Below are 15111 nucleotides of genomic sequence, written 5' to 3' on the forward strand. Positions count from 1 at the left end.
GCCACTCCTTTCAGCTAAGAACAGGAAACTGAGGCTACAATTTGCACAAGCTCATCCAAATTGGAAAATAGAAGATTGGAAAAACGTTGCCTGGTCTGATGAGTCTCAATTTCTGCTGCGACATTCGGATGGTAGGGTCAGAATTTGGCGTCTACAACATGAAAGCATGGATCCATCCTGCCTTGTATCAACGGTTCAGGCTGGTGGTGGTGGTGTCATGGTGTGGGGAATATTTTCTTGGCACTCTTTGGGCCCCTTGGTACCAATTGAGCATCGTTACAACGCCACAGCCTACTGAGTATTGTTGCTGACCATGTCCATCCCTTTATGACCACAATCTACCCAACTTCTGATGGCTACTTTCAGCAGGATAATGCGCCATGTCATAAAGCTGGAATCATCTCAGACTGGTTTCTTGAACATGACAATGAGTTCACTGTACTCAAATGGCCTCCAGAGTCACCAGATCTCAATCCAATAGAGCATCTTTGGGATGTGGTGGAACGGGAGATTCGCATCATGGATGTGCAGCCGACAAATATGCGGCAACTGTGTGATGCCATCATGTCAATATGGACCAAACTCCCTGAGGAATGCTTCCAGCACCTTGTTGAATCTATGCCACGAAGAATTGAGGCAGTTCTGAAGGCAAAAGGGGGTCCAAACCCGTTACTAGCATGGGGTACCTAATAAAGTGGCCGGTGAGTGTATATATCAATTTAATACCCTGTGGCACCTCCTTTTTGACTATTGAGCTGATGTAGCAAGTACATTTCTCCACTGTGAGATTAATGAAGTCAATCAATTATACTGAGTGTTTAGTTCTTGTGGAGGATCTCCAAATAGGCCAAGAGCAACTTGTCGTGCTCCTAGTGCAGAACCTGAGAGTCTAATTGTGATGGTGTGTTCTTGTTAAAACATGTTATACCTGAAAGAGAGGATGAAAGGCTGTGCTTTTCTTATTTATTTTTGATAAACCGAACAAAAACTGTCTTTTCGTAATTTCTCGGACATTCATTTCACACAAATGTATATAATTTATTCCCTTAGCTTCATGACGTGCCTGCTGCGTTAGCCTTCCTGTTATCCTGTTATTTAGTCTGTTGGTAAAACAAAAAGCAGTTGGTAAATCTGTGCAGACAATGAAAATGTCTTTTGATTAAATGCTGTGGTCTTATTTTGTCTAATACTACTTTTTTTAGATAAGGATATGAATAGAAATATTGATGTATGTTTATAGTCATCAGCAGGTTTGTTCAGATTCTAAACCCGTTTTTAAATCTTCTAAATTATTCCGTTTTAAATGAGTGAAAATCAGTGTGTACCTTTTATGATCAGTGTTCACAACTACAGGAAGCAGGAGAGAAGAAAACCTCCATGAATCAGCGCAGCTGTTTAACTTGTGTTCCTTCGTCTCCAGGCAGCTGCTGAAGACCATCGCCATGGGTCAGGTTCTGTCTCTGCTGATCTGTGGCACGGCGGGCAGCAGTCAGTACCTGGCTCACGCCGGGGTGGAGACGCCAATGCTGCAGAGCTTCCTCAACTACGCCCTGCTGCTGCTCACTTACACCCTAGCCCTGTGTTTTCAGAAAGGTCAGACTGTACACCTGCTTAGCCAGTGGCGGCTGGCCAACAGAGGGCACTAGAGCGCCGCACCACCCACCCTATGACCCTCATTAAGACACAAAGAAATGATTATAATTTCATTTTAAATTAAAATTTAAAGTATTTAGCAATATATTTATATATATTTTTTAGATGTGTAAGGTGAAAATATAATCTTTAATGACAAGTAAAGCGTCATTTAATTTTTCATTGGATTTGTGACGTGTTTCTGCCCTAGGACGCAAGAATGTATACCCGTTGACTCTCGCTAAAAGTTATACATTCACAGTAGCTCCTCTCTAATACAAACGTATAGGGCGGCTTGGGGCGCAGCTACGCAGTGACCTGAGGTAACAGGAAGTGTATTTGCTCACCACCTCCCGCCACAGCGCAGACGTTTTGCGGATGATTAACAGGTCGAGTTGCGAGTTGGAGACGCATTGTAGAGCGAGGGAGAGAGAAATGGTGCAAGGAAAAGTGAATTCCCTAAAAGCAACACCTTTTGAGCAGAGAACTTGGCATAAGAGGCTGGAGGTGAAGGCTCTTGGCCCTGATAAGCTGAATATCTGTATTAATCAGCAGTCCAAAAACAGAGGGAAACTACAGTCCTTTTCCAGGATGTGGTTTAGCAAGAAGGCTTGGGTAAGTGCATGCAGCTAGGCTAATGCTTTATTCTGCTTACCCTGCGTCTCTTTTCAAACGTCAGGATCTGACCCAGCATGGATAACAACAGATAGGACCGATTTAAAGCACATTTTAGAAAAGGCAATGAAGAATTAACAATCTGGGATTCACATGGAAAATAATAGTGAGGGGGAGAAGAAACCTCATGATGATTCCCACAGTTCATAAAGCTTCATGTGAACATGTCTCCCCCTACTGGTGGAGCAATATTATCTGTGATTTCTTTGCAATTGTTTTTCTTGTTTTTTTTTTTTTTTTTTCATTTAAGTTCCTTTGAAATTGAAATTTTTTGAGTGTAAAATGTCCTACAAGAGAACAGTCATTTAATCTACATTGTGTTTCTTCCATTTAAGTGAAATAAGCTCAAACAGACAGTGAAAGTGCTTGTGCAAATTGGGCAATGATGAGCAAAGTGAAAGCTGTTAGTCATTTTATTCAAACATGATAGCTTTCTACAGTTTTTGGTTTTTATCGGGTTGTAAACTATCTGTTCAACCAATCTAATTTGGCAGTGTTATTACACTATATAATACCTATATCTATATTTTTACTAGGGCAAACCAATGCAAATTAGTCAAAATACTTGTCTAAAGTGGGTCTGGAACCAACAATCTAAGGAGTGGAAATCCATGTCTTACAGCTTTCGCCACTAGAAAGCAATACTAGTTCAGACTACTGTTACAACTGTGACTCAGATTTTGAGCATTACATTGTTTATTCTAACCAAAATAGTTTTAACAAACTAGATTGGTTGAAAAAACAACCAATCTATTCTTAGAATCTCTCCAAACTCTGACAACTGACAACAAATTCCCACATCTTGCTGGAATAGTGAGGCTGTTTAAATGGCTGTCAAGATTCTTGCACGGTCTGAACCACTTCCTGAAGCGGTCGCGTGATATCATGGTACAGAGGCTTTGGAAGTAATCAATTTTGGCCCCTCCCCTAAATGAATCCCGCCTCGGCACGCATCAGGGAAACGCCCCCTCCATTAGTCGACACACTCCTCAAAGCCTCGGCTCATATTAGCATCACTAGAAAATAATATAATATAGTGTACTTTTTTTGGATGTTTGTAAATGTGCGTAGTTGCTCTTAAATAAACACATTCTCAGAAAATGAATAGTTTTACAGATTAAATAAATATAAAGCTGACTTATAGCTTCTCCATTATAAAACTGGTACGTTATTTTTTTAGGTTTGTGACACAATATTGGACCATGCAAAACACAGATTTGCCTCCACAAAGCCTCGGGCCTTTACAAAAAGTAAACCTGTATGTGAAATTTTATTTTTTATAAAGTGTTTTTATAATGTTTTTTGTTGTTGGCATTCATATAAATCTACTGGTGTGATAACTTTCTATATCTTTGGTTGGTTTTTGGTATACATCTAATTTAAATGTATAGCCCCTAGTGGGAAAAAAAACTCCACCAGCCGCCATTGGGCTCCCCATGTCTGTCATCTCAGAGAATCTGGATCATTTATGGGTTTTCATGTTGGTTCTACTGCTCCTTAATGCTTTTAAGGTTTTTTATATGTTCATAGTTTAGTGGGAAATAAATAAACAACAAAATCAGGCTTATCTCCTGACCATAGATAACAAACTGTTTGGCTTCTCCAGGTGACACTAACATCCTGAAGATCTTAAGAACCAAATGGTGGAAGTATCTGGTGATGGGTCTGGCTGATGTAGAGGCAAACTACACAGTAGTGAAGGCGTACCAGTTCACCACCCTGACCAGCATACAGGTAAGACAGAAACTTAACGAACCTCTGGAATGATTATAAGTATTGATCATTTGAAAAGACTAACTGCAGAAAATGGATTTAGAGAAACTGAAATAATTAGAATCTAAATTAAACCAGAAAAACTTGGACATAATAGAAAAAAGGCAACATATAAACATATGAATTGATCTGAAATTCATTGTAAATCTCCATCTGTTGCTGTTTCAGCTGCTGGACTGTTTTGTGATCCCGGTTCTCATGGTTCTTTCATGGATCTTCCTGAAGACGCGCTACAGGCCTTTGCACTTTGTAGCCGTGACGGTGTGTCTGCTGGGGGTGGGGGCCATGGTGGGAGCCGACATTATAGCCGGGAGAGACACGGAGGGAGGATCCAGTAAGGATGCTTCGCCTCTGTTTTTCCACCTCTTTAACAAACATCCAACACTTCTTGAAGTTGTAGTGTACTGCAAAAAAAGGAAATCTAAATAAGTCATTTTTGCTCAAATTAAGTGCATTTTTTCTTGAATTGAGGAGGTAGGTGAGACACTTTGCCAATGGAACAAGACAATTTACATTTAAAATAAGAAAAAAACAATTGAATTGTCTTATTTCAAGTGCATATTTTCTAATTATCTTATTTTAGGAGTAAAAATACTCATTCCATTGGCGGATCATCTTATTTACCTGCTCAAATTAAGGGTAAATACACTTAATTTAAGACATTTTTAGGCCCGAGCAGCTCACCGCTGCGAGAGCCTATTGTTCCTGTACCGTTTATTCTTCTTTTTCTTTTTCTTATTTTTCTCCGCTTAAAAGAAACAGCTTTTTGGAGGCTTTAACATGCCCAAAAACTCACCAAACTTGGCAGTAAATTGTCCCCCTAGTGAAATTTACGTATGATAATGGAATCCAAAATGGGCGTGGCCAAATGGCTCTACAGCGCCCCCTAACGTGAGTTGGGGAAAACCGTAAGTCACAGAGATTTGAGATTTTGCAGGTGCATAGATCTCACCAAATCATGAAAAAAGTTACATTATGGGTATGCTCTAAAACCTACAGGATGTCGGCCATTTTGGCTCAAAGGCCGATTTTTGGCACTTTTTCAATTTTGTTGACGTCGAACTTTCGCGAACTCCTCCTAGGGACGGTGAGCCATCGGCTTCAAACTTGGCATGTATGCAGATAAGGCATGTGAGATCCAAACTTATCAAACTTTTTGAGTTTTCCAGCATTTTAAAGGGGTGTGGCCAGGCCTCGAAGTTGGCGTACTCGCCAACATTTTCAAAATGCAATAACTTTTACATATGAAACTGAAATGACACGAAACCTGGTAGTATTAATCCTCTCTCGGTTACCAACAAAACTGTATGTTAAAACTGTTACATAATTGAAGCCACGCCCCCTGAGAACCGGAAGTCACGTTTTTTACTTGGAATGGTCCCTCTCTGTCCTACTTGACCTCATCAACCTAAAACTGTGTCAGCAGACAGACAACATGTTGTCCTAACTTCGTTTAAGGCACAGAGAGCTTTAGTCAAATGGTGTTGCCGTGGCGCCATGGCGAAGTGAGGCGTTTCGCCATGAAAATAAGATTGGCTCTCATTTCCTCATTTATAATCAGATCTGCACCAAAGTCACAAGAGATGATCCTAGTCCAACTCCAAACAGGAATCCAGAGCAATATTTTGTGGGCGGGGCTTAATTTTCCTACAGCGCCCCCTAGAAATAACAAACTTCAAACCACCAGCCCCAAGCCGTTTTTAGTCCTAGAATATTGAAACTTTGAACACATTTGCACCTCATCAGGCCCTAACTAAAAGCCTCTTGGACCCATGGTCTAAACCCCACCGGAAGTCTGCCATTTTGAATTTCATTTTACTCTGTTGTGAAAGCACTGACCTCTTTTCAAAAAATTGTATAAAATCTGGATTTTATCCAAATGAGCTAAAACTTTCAAAATATGTTCTTTACAAAGCCTGCTGTAAGCTGGTTACAATAGCAAAGCGCTTCTTTAAAGTCCGTCACTCTGATTTTTCAAAAGTTTGCGTTCTCGCCTAGTAGTTCGCCAAGTGGACAGATAATGCCAGGAAATAATTCAGCCCCTAGCAATGCTCATTCCTAGGATAATGAAATTTGGTATACATCTGTATGAGCCCCCCACCTACAAAAAGTTTCATTGGAGCCATCGTCTAAACCTCTCATGAAGTCGGCCATTTTGAATCAAATGGTACCCTTATGAAAATAGAATCACTTTGTTAAAATATTTCTAAAAAATCAGTCGATTTCTCAAAAAAGCTAGGACTTTTGGAATGTATTCCTGTAATGGCTTCTTGTTTGATGGTAAACACAGCATAGCTCTTCTTAAAAGTCCGTCACTCTGATTTTTCAAAAGTTTGTGTTAACAGGAAATTGTTGTCTCTCAAAAAGTTTTATAGCAATCCTAGCCAAATTTGGAACAGTTATTTATCCTTTGATTATAGAAAAGACTGCCAAGTTTAGCGTGAATCTATGCATGTTTGAGCATCTTATGGGGTTTTCAACTGCCGCAGTATAAGGCATTCAAGTTTAAAGATTTTTCTTTCTTTAAATTATTTATTAAATCATCTAAAAAAAATCTAGGACATGCAGGATGTGTTCCTTGACATTTGTGATTTTTTTCGGGATTTTATTGCAAACTATGGATTTTTAATGATTTTTTTTGTTTTGAGTAGAGTCGGCCATTTTGAATTACATTTCACCCTGTTGTGCAATCACGGACCTCTTTTCAAAAAATTGTATAAAATCAGCCTTTTATCCAAATGAGCTAAAACTTTCAAAATACGTTCTTTACAAAGCCTGCTGTAAGCTGGTTACAATAGCAAAGCGCTTCTTTAAAGTCTGTCACTCTGATTTTTCAAACGTTTGCGTTCTTGCCTAATAGTTGGTCAAGTGGACAGATAATGCCAGGATATAACTTTCAACTGCCGCAGTATAAGGCATTCACGTTTAAAGATTTTTCTTTCTTTGAATTATTTAATAAATCATCTAAAAAAGAATCTAGGACATGCAAGATGTGTTCCTTGACATTTGTGATTTTTTTTGGGGATTTTATTGCAAACTATGGATTTTTTAATGATTTTTTTTGTTTTGAGTAGGGTGTAATACCGCTAACCGTGGGTTTTGGCAGTGCTGTTTCTCCATCTTTTGAATATATACTTTTGACCCACCAACTGAGATTGCTACAGCAAATATCTGACAGATGAGATTCATCCCCAGATATTATCTTTTATCCCTAGTTTAACCCTTCCTGACCAAAGCTGTGGTTGTCTCCGGCTGGTCCAGAGGTGAAGCGTGGCGCTTTTTCCTCTGGCTGGGAAGGAGCAAGGGCTCAGCGGTCGCTCACCTCCGGCGGTCGCGATAGGCCGAGCGGAGAAAGAGGAGGATGAAGAGGAGCAGCACAGGGTGATGAAGAGGATGAGGGGAAGCAGCAGCAGGCATAGGCTGAAGAGCAGGAGAATAGGCTGGGAAGGAGCGTGGAGCCGGCGGTCGCTTGGTTCCCGCGGTCGCGACATACCAGGCGGTGCGAGCTGCGAGGACCGTCAATACCGCTCGCGGTTTTAATTTTTACTTATTTCTAGATGTTTTTTGCAGTGTGAAGATTTGTGTTTAACAGTCAAATGTAAAGATCATTAATATTTGTCATTTGAGATATTTTGTGCTTGATAGCTATATTTGGTTCGGCTTTGGTTCAAATAATGCTGCTAAACCAAAATTAAGATGTTATTTCCAATAAGTCATCTTCATTAGCTGTATAAACCGACAAGTAATCGAGTAAGTTTATTTTAAAAGAACTCTATGATGACTTATATTTAAGACATGAACTAGAGCTCACTTTAGTTGCAAGCTAAAGTGAAAGTTTTCAAGCCCACTGTGTAATAATGCACAGAAGAAACTTGTTTTTTGTTGTTTTTTGTTTTTTTCTTAGGAGTTAGTAGTGTCCTTCCTGCAGGGTATGGCTGCATCTTTTTGGTAAATTACTGGATCACTTATAGAGGTATAATCCAGCTAATGGACATAATAATAATACCTCAAGCTTGTAGTTGAGCGTCAGTATTTGAACCAAAGCCTTCCATAAGTTCACTGAAGGTAGAGCATGAGGAGTATCAGAAAAACCTACGGCTCCTGAAGTAGGTTTGGCTGTATGAAGAAAATCTAATATCACAATATATTTGGGACATAATCGCAACACACAATATATATTACAATATGTTTAAATTACCTTCAAAAACAATCGAGTGCATAAAATTGCACTGATATACTCATCCAAGCTTTTGGTTTCAAATTTAAAACATCTTATTTCCAGCTAAATGCTTTTCACTTTCGGTGTCAGTACCTTTAGCAAAATCCCAGCAACCAAACAGGATACAAAGCAAAAGCATGCAATACTAAATAAAACGCAAAATGAAAAAGGGCTCTTTGGTGCATAATTTAACAATAAATGGAGATTGAAAAAAGAAATTGACCTTAAAATCTCAAAAACAAAAGTGGAAACACCGTCCAAAAATTAGAGCATTATTAAAGCACCTCTAAAGTATTAGCATTGATCTTTACATCCTGGGAATTTTAAAGAAGCATAAAAAGTTGTAAAATTGCGAACATTACCAAGTTTAGAATACGCCTGCAAAACCTCTGAACAAGATCACATCACAGGCATCTAAAAACATTTAAATAACGTAATAAATAGCGTATGTGATTTCCCTCCATCCCTTCCTTTTTCTCTGATATTATAACAAACGAGGCCAACGCAATTGGTGTGCAGGGAGACGCTGACATGCAGAGTTTACAACATTCTTCATTTTGCAGCGAATTACTTTTTAGGTGTTGGAATAAATTTGTACTGCTACCTTTTGCAGCAATGTTTGTGCGGCACGTCTTACAATTTTACACCTTGTGTTTGACGTCCTTGGGGTGAAATCCAAACCACTGCCATATATTGTTTAGCTGAAACACCTGCTGTCGCCCTATTTCGTTTGCAGGTTGCTGTAGTGTAAGTGCGCAAAAAATAATCACGTTTGAAGGAGGGGATTATGACTCATTCAAAGTCAGGAAGAACATTTAAACTCTCAATGAAATAGATGAAGGAGGCTTAATGTCATCATGTGCAATTGTACTTGATGGTTTTTCATTTCAACTATCATGCGTGGGGAAATTCAAGATACATCGGGTATATTCGATATATCGCCCACCCCTACCCTGAAGGAGGGTTATGTTTAGCCCCGCCCTTGATGCTAAAACAGTGCCAGCTTGTAGTGACATAGGAACTATGCTGTGACACTGAAATCATGTCTTTGGATAAAAGAAAACATCGCTGCATCATAAAATGAGAGTATTAGCCATAAATTTTCCCCTTTTTCATTAGCAGTGTTTGATTTTTCAGCATTTATTTTTCCAGTGTTTTATTTTACAATGCCTAATCTCCTCGTCACTTCAGTCAGTTGTTGAACTCCATATCCATCTGGTTTAATTCTCTCTCTAGCTGCAATACATCTACTCAACACAAAGCCAGAATAATGTACATCAAAATATCTGCCTCAGTCCCTCTTTCCAAATAGTTTAATTGTTTTTCTCCATTCTTTCATTATTCTTGCACAGCTTGCATTTGTTTATTCGATAGGACATATCAGACTCTGTTCTTCTACTTTTACATTTTATCATTAAAGCAAATTCCTCATATGTGTAAAATACTGCATGCTTTTTTTGACTCAGATTCTGATCTGCAGTTTTCCACACTCTAAAGCTAAATCTAACCGTATGAACCATGCAAGGTGATTTAAAAGGCTGTAACTGAATAAAGCTGCAGTCAAGCATCGTATTCCTCATGTCAGATGTATACAGAGAACCCTAAAATTATAAAGAAGAACCATTTTTGAATTATGTTATTGATATATTGCTCTCCATGGACAACAGCAGAAAGGAAATAATAAAACCTAATGCCAGACAAAAGAATTTTCTTAACTGATATTATAATACTCACACTTCCCTGGCCTGGTCTGGCTGTTGACTCCCTGCCTGTACTAGCTGTGCATAAACTGAACTGTGTCCTTTTTAATGCTGGAGAGAAGTGTTTAGAGAGAGGGACAACATTTTACTATTACTATAGAGGATCTTTGTGACTAAAGGCTCAAATGCATCTCTGAAAAATCAGCATCTCTTCAAGTCCCAACATTACAATAAGTTCCAAAAGTGGCTATTTGGTTCATAAAGGACAAAAAATATAAAATAAAGTTTCTGAGAATTGGATTTCTTTCTCTTATACCTTCCTCTTTCTTGCCAAGTTAAAGGTGACTTACTGAATGAATTCTTGTTAGGATTATTTTTCCATCCATGAGTTTTTCTCTCTGTGTTCAGCCAGTGACGTGGTGCTGGGGGACGGTTTGGTCCTGCTCAGCTCGGTCCTGTATGCCATATCAAACCTGTGCCAGGAGCACACAGTGAAGAACCTGAGCAGAGTTGAGTTCCTGGGAATGATGGGGCTGTTCGGCACTCTGATCAGCGGCCTGCAGCTGTAAGTCGCTCATAGGAGCTCCAGTTTTAAGGTTTCGATTCCACCATGCTGCAGCCTCAAACCTCCACAGCTGTAATATCGATGCCTGTCTCTTTGTGTGATTGCAGAGCTGCTCTGGAAATCAATGCAGTTAAAGGAATACAATTGAACCTTTACATCAGTAAGTCTGCAGCTAATTAAGCACCATTTAATGATTCTTCTCTTCCTGGTTGTTAATGAACATCCATGCAATTTGCTCCTGCAGTCACGCTGTTTGGCATCTATACTTTGTGTATGTACGCGCTGTACAGCTTCATGCCTGTGGTGGTGAAGCTGACGAGTGCGACTGCGGTCAACCTGTCCCTGCTCACTGCGGACCTCTTCAGCCTCTTTTGTGGCCTTTTTCTCTTCAACTATAAGGTTAGATCCACTCACCTATATAACCTTATCTGTTTTTTGCTAATCACCTTTATAGCAACAGAGCTGGACAGTACTGACGGTTGGTTTGATGGTTTTCTGGCCGGGGATTGGCGGCCTAGTTGTTAGGACGTAGAGCTTGGAACCCTAAGATTGTGAGTTCGATCCCACTCCCACAGAATGCCACTCTGGGTCCCTGATAAACTGGTAACCCCCACACTCATTTCTCTGTAGTTGTGTCAGTGTAATGGAAATAAAAAAATTAAGAAAATATTTGAATTTTTTTTTTTTTTTTTTTTATACAGCTGGAGAGATTTAGATGTAAACATTTATCAGACCTCTCGGATAAACTCAGGTCCCAAATTCAAAGGTTAATTATCAGCTTGTTCAGGTCTTTAAACCACTTTTCTTTGATTTTATTATATTTATGTCCTTGAGTAAAAGATTCCCTGCATGTTCTGTCAGGTTATGTTAGGTTCAAAAATGTAGGTTCGTAAAAGAAGGACTGAGTTCACACAGAAAGGGATTCTCAACAGTTTCTGCAGAAGGGAAAAGAGCCAAACCCAACTTTCCAACACTCTCTCCCTCGGACCTCCTCTGCAGAGTGTTTTTATTAACAACATAACACATGGTTACAAAACAGAGTATTGTTCTGAAAGGACAATTGATCAGGTCATAAGACAGGATGCTCCACTGACTGAATCACAAGACAGAGTGAAGCATCTCATTTCTCCAATGTTTTATATGTACATACATTAATTTTATAATCATCACTGAATAAACCTAACAGGTTACCACCATTAACTTCAGTTCTTATTTTTCTGGGATTTAATTTGACGAAAAAGCACAAATTTAGGCAGAACTGAAATGAACGAAAACAATTTGGTTTCAACCAGAGCAGCTGAGGGTTTCATTGATTTAGTTTTATAAAGATTTAATTTAGGAAAAATTAAGATTATTTTTAGCCAATCCACACCTTCACAGCGCAGAGTGAAATCAGTTTTAGAGATTTTTGCTCTTAGGTGTGTGCTTAGAACAGATAAACTAGCTTACTATGTGAGACGACTAGCTGCAAACATTTAGTTTGATTTATTTCTATTGTTGGTTGGGAAATATGATTATCTTACAACTTGACTTATGTTCCCTTTTCACCTCCAAGAGGGGATGAGTGAAATAGAAGCTAGTTTGGGAAGTAACTTTGTCATTTTAATTTATAAAACTTGAATGAGGAACAAAAAATAGGTTAATCACATTTGGTTGGGGGAAAAATTTGATCATTTTTTAAATCCTATTTTCCAGGACTAGGTTTTAGATTAAAATCAAAACAGAAATAAACCCAATGACTGCAGTTTGCAAATATGTTCTACTCCTTTTAGTCCTTTACCCCTAAATAAAATCAATCCAATCAACCGACTGTCATTTATAAATAGAAGAAATATAAACTACTTTGTCGTCCTCCAAAATGGAAATCTATGAGCTTTTTATTTGTTTCTTCCTCAGTTTTCTGTTCTGTACATCATCTCGTTTTTCATCATTACGGTGGGCTTCATCATGTTCCACGCCATCCCGACGCCCTCCGCTCTACCGGACGTCTCTGAGGCGGCAGACCCTGCGGCTGAGCACGCCTCCGACCGGCTGCTGGCTGCAGACGGAGACGTTCAGGGACCTGAAACAGTGGTGGCCTTCACAGCTCTGTGACTTCATGTTTGTTTCTGAATCCAAGGCCGGTTATCAGAGTCATGTCATTGCAATAAGAAGAGTTCAGTCTCCTACTATTGTTACATTAGATATGAGATGATTTAATTTTTCTTTAGCTAACTTCTCCAATAAGGACAGATATTTATGTAAATATAAGGACACAGTGTGCACGTTTACAATCAGTTATGAGACATTTTGTAAAATCCTTTAGCTTTTTTTGTCTTCTCAGTCTGAATTCCTTATTATCTACACTGCTGTTCTAACCCTCTGAAATATGCCACTAGCAACATGAATATTAGGCTGAAGGTTACAAATATTACTGAAAAGCTCATTTTAGCAACCATTTAATAAAACCTTTTTCTTTTTTTACCTCGCTGATCCCTGCCCTCAAATTGTTCCGTCATGTGGCCGTTACCTCCTCTTGTTTGTACCATAAAAAAAACACATTTCAGAACCAGTGAACTGAAACTTTTGCCTCAGTTTATTTTGCTTTTTAGTTCCACATTTTGCTGAATAGTGGAGATGAACTGTTATGAATTGCTTACATTTTTTTTCCTTTGTGTTTGTTCTGAACTCCATCCAGACCAGTTAATCAGATTGAAATATAAGCGGTTCTGAACTCTGATCAAAACAGCCTCTGGCTGGTAGAGATTATTTACTGGAATCACTTTGTCAAGCTTTCCTTGTTTTGTTGCAGAGTGGCCTTAAAGGTGCTATTTGTTCAATTATACTTCTATTACAGTTATCATTGTGATTTTTTTATTATTGCATTGCTTTATGTTTGAAATAGAGAGTGTAGAATAAGAAAATTGTATTTATATCTTTGTTTGGGTGTAAAAAAAAAAATGCTTTGTTGCAAAGACGGCTACGTTTTAGACTGCAAAATGCCAAAGAAGAAAATACCCAATGTTTTGAGGTGTTGAAATTTGGCTGTTAAATGTTTTAAGCACCCGTGGTGATGGGATTTATTTATATTTTTTTTTAGGAATACATTGACATTAAAATGGCTTATATGGATGTCCAATGTTATTTCTGCTGTCGCAAATAACTGGTATTTACTGATATGATCATAAAGCCCCCCTACCAAGGATATCCAGGACCATAGGACAGAAATTAACATTGGTTATTTATATCAGTCCAGTTCTATGAATTGGACCAATAGCGAAATGTGATAAAATGACCAACAATGACGGATAACAAATTTTTTCCATTTAAATTGCTTTATAAGTGAGCACATCTACTGAAAAGAATTGTAAGCCTGAGCAGCACTTTCCTTTGTGGTGAGAATTGATAAGAAAAACATAAATGTTTTGTTTTCTTCAGTTTTTTTACCATGGATGGAGCCACATTAAAATGTTGAAAAACGGCCAAAATAAATTAGAAAAAGTGTCCTTTTGTTCAATCACTGCATCAGTTTCTTGCATAAAGTTTTCAAAATTGTAGAGTGTATATTTAATACAAAGTAAATATATGGGACTGGATTTAATAAAAAAAAAAATAATTAAAAATCCACTAAAAGTTTAACTGTCTTAATAGTTTTCCTTTTTTTTTTTTGTTGCTGCAGGTTTTATTCTATGATTTTGTTTTGTTTTTTTATTTACCAAAGATGCTATAGATGACTTTATGTTGTCAGAGGAACGTGTTACATTGCAGCCAGATGTTTTATCATTAAACTGACTTCATATATCTGTGTTGTTTCATTTTTCATATCTTTTAACCGATGGTATTAAATGTGGTGACATCCAGTGCTGAAGTTAGATATTTCTTTTTCTTTCTGTCCACTTTCAAACACACATCCATGCAGTGCAGAACTTGGAAGAACCTTCACCTATTGAGAAAACGTTTGTATGGTCTGTAATGACTTGAATACTAAACACAGCTGCATAAATAGCCAAGTAAATGAGGTAGAGAACATGCAGGGCTGGAGGAAGTTGGTTGTCTGTGTTCTGCAGTGTCTGGATGCAGCTTTTAGGAATAGGGCAACTCCATTTAGCATTTATCCAAGGTCTTTACCTGAGTTATTAACCTGGAAATTCTTAAAATCAGAAATGGATGTTTATAAATTTAATTAAAAAATCTTCTTTGATAAAACAGCAGCAACAGCCTCCATTTGTCGAAAGTCTTGAATTTATACATTTGTATTCTTGGTGCATTAGTTTACTAATAAATGCAAAGAAAATGGTTCAAATAATTCCTCATTAGATTATTTCTAAATGTAAAACTGGAGTCGTTCAACCTAACGTATAATAAAGGATTTCTAGGTGACAGTCACCGAGAAGCATGCAGAAATGGTGTAATGTTCATGCAGGATTAGGATTTTAAAGGTCCAATCGGTTTGACTAGTCCTGCAACAAGTGACTAGTTGGATACAAAAGAAGTCTACTTTCCATGCAGTCAATTTATGTAGATAATTAAAAAAAAATATTTATCTTGTATTATAAACCTGCTAATAC

At 38.2% G+C, this 15111-nt stretch overlaps 1 protein-coding gene across 1 annotated transcript; it reads left to right on the top strand.

The window, feature by feature from the left end:
- Nucleotides 1–1338: 1338 nt before the first annotated feature.
- LOC119797208 (solute carrier family 35 member F2-like) lies at nucleotides 1339–14171 on the top strand (the record flags this gene model as incomplete). The annotated part of the gene is made up of 7 exons (XM_038306178.1): nucleotides 1339–1593; nucleotides 3914–4041; nucleotides 4249–4414; nucleotides 10408–10564; nucleotides 10672–10724; nucleotides 10809–10963; nucleotides 12461–14171. Coding segments are annotated over 7 exons (1112 nt in total), but the record flags the coding sequence as incomplete, so codon positions are not given.
- Between the last annotated feature and the right edge of the window lie 940 nt (nucleotides 14172–15111).

This window comes from Cyprinodon tularosa, unplaced genomic scaffold (genome assembly GCF_016077235.1).
Source record: "Cyprinodon tularosa strain WSP-4 unplaced genomic scaffold, ASM1607723v1 ctg1150, whole genome shotgun sequence".
Taxonomy (NCBI): Eukaryota; Metazoa; Chordata; class Actinopteri; order Cyprinodontiformes; family Cyprinodontidae; genus Cyprinodon; species Cyprinodon tularosa.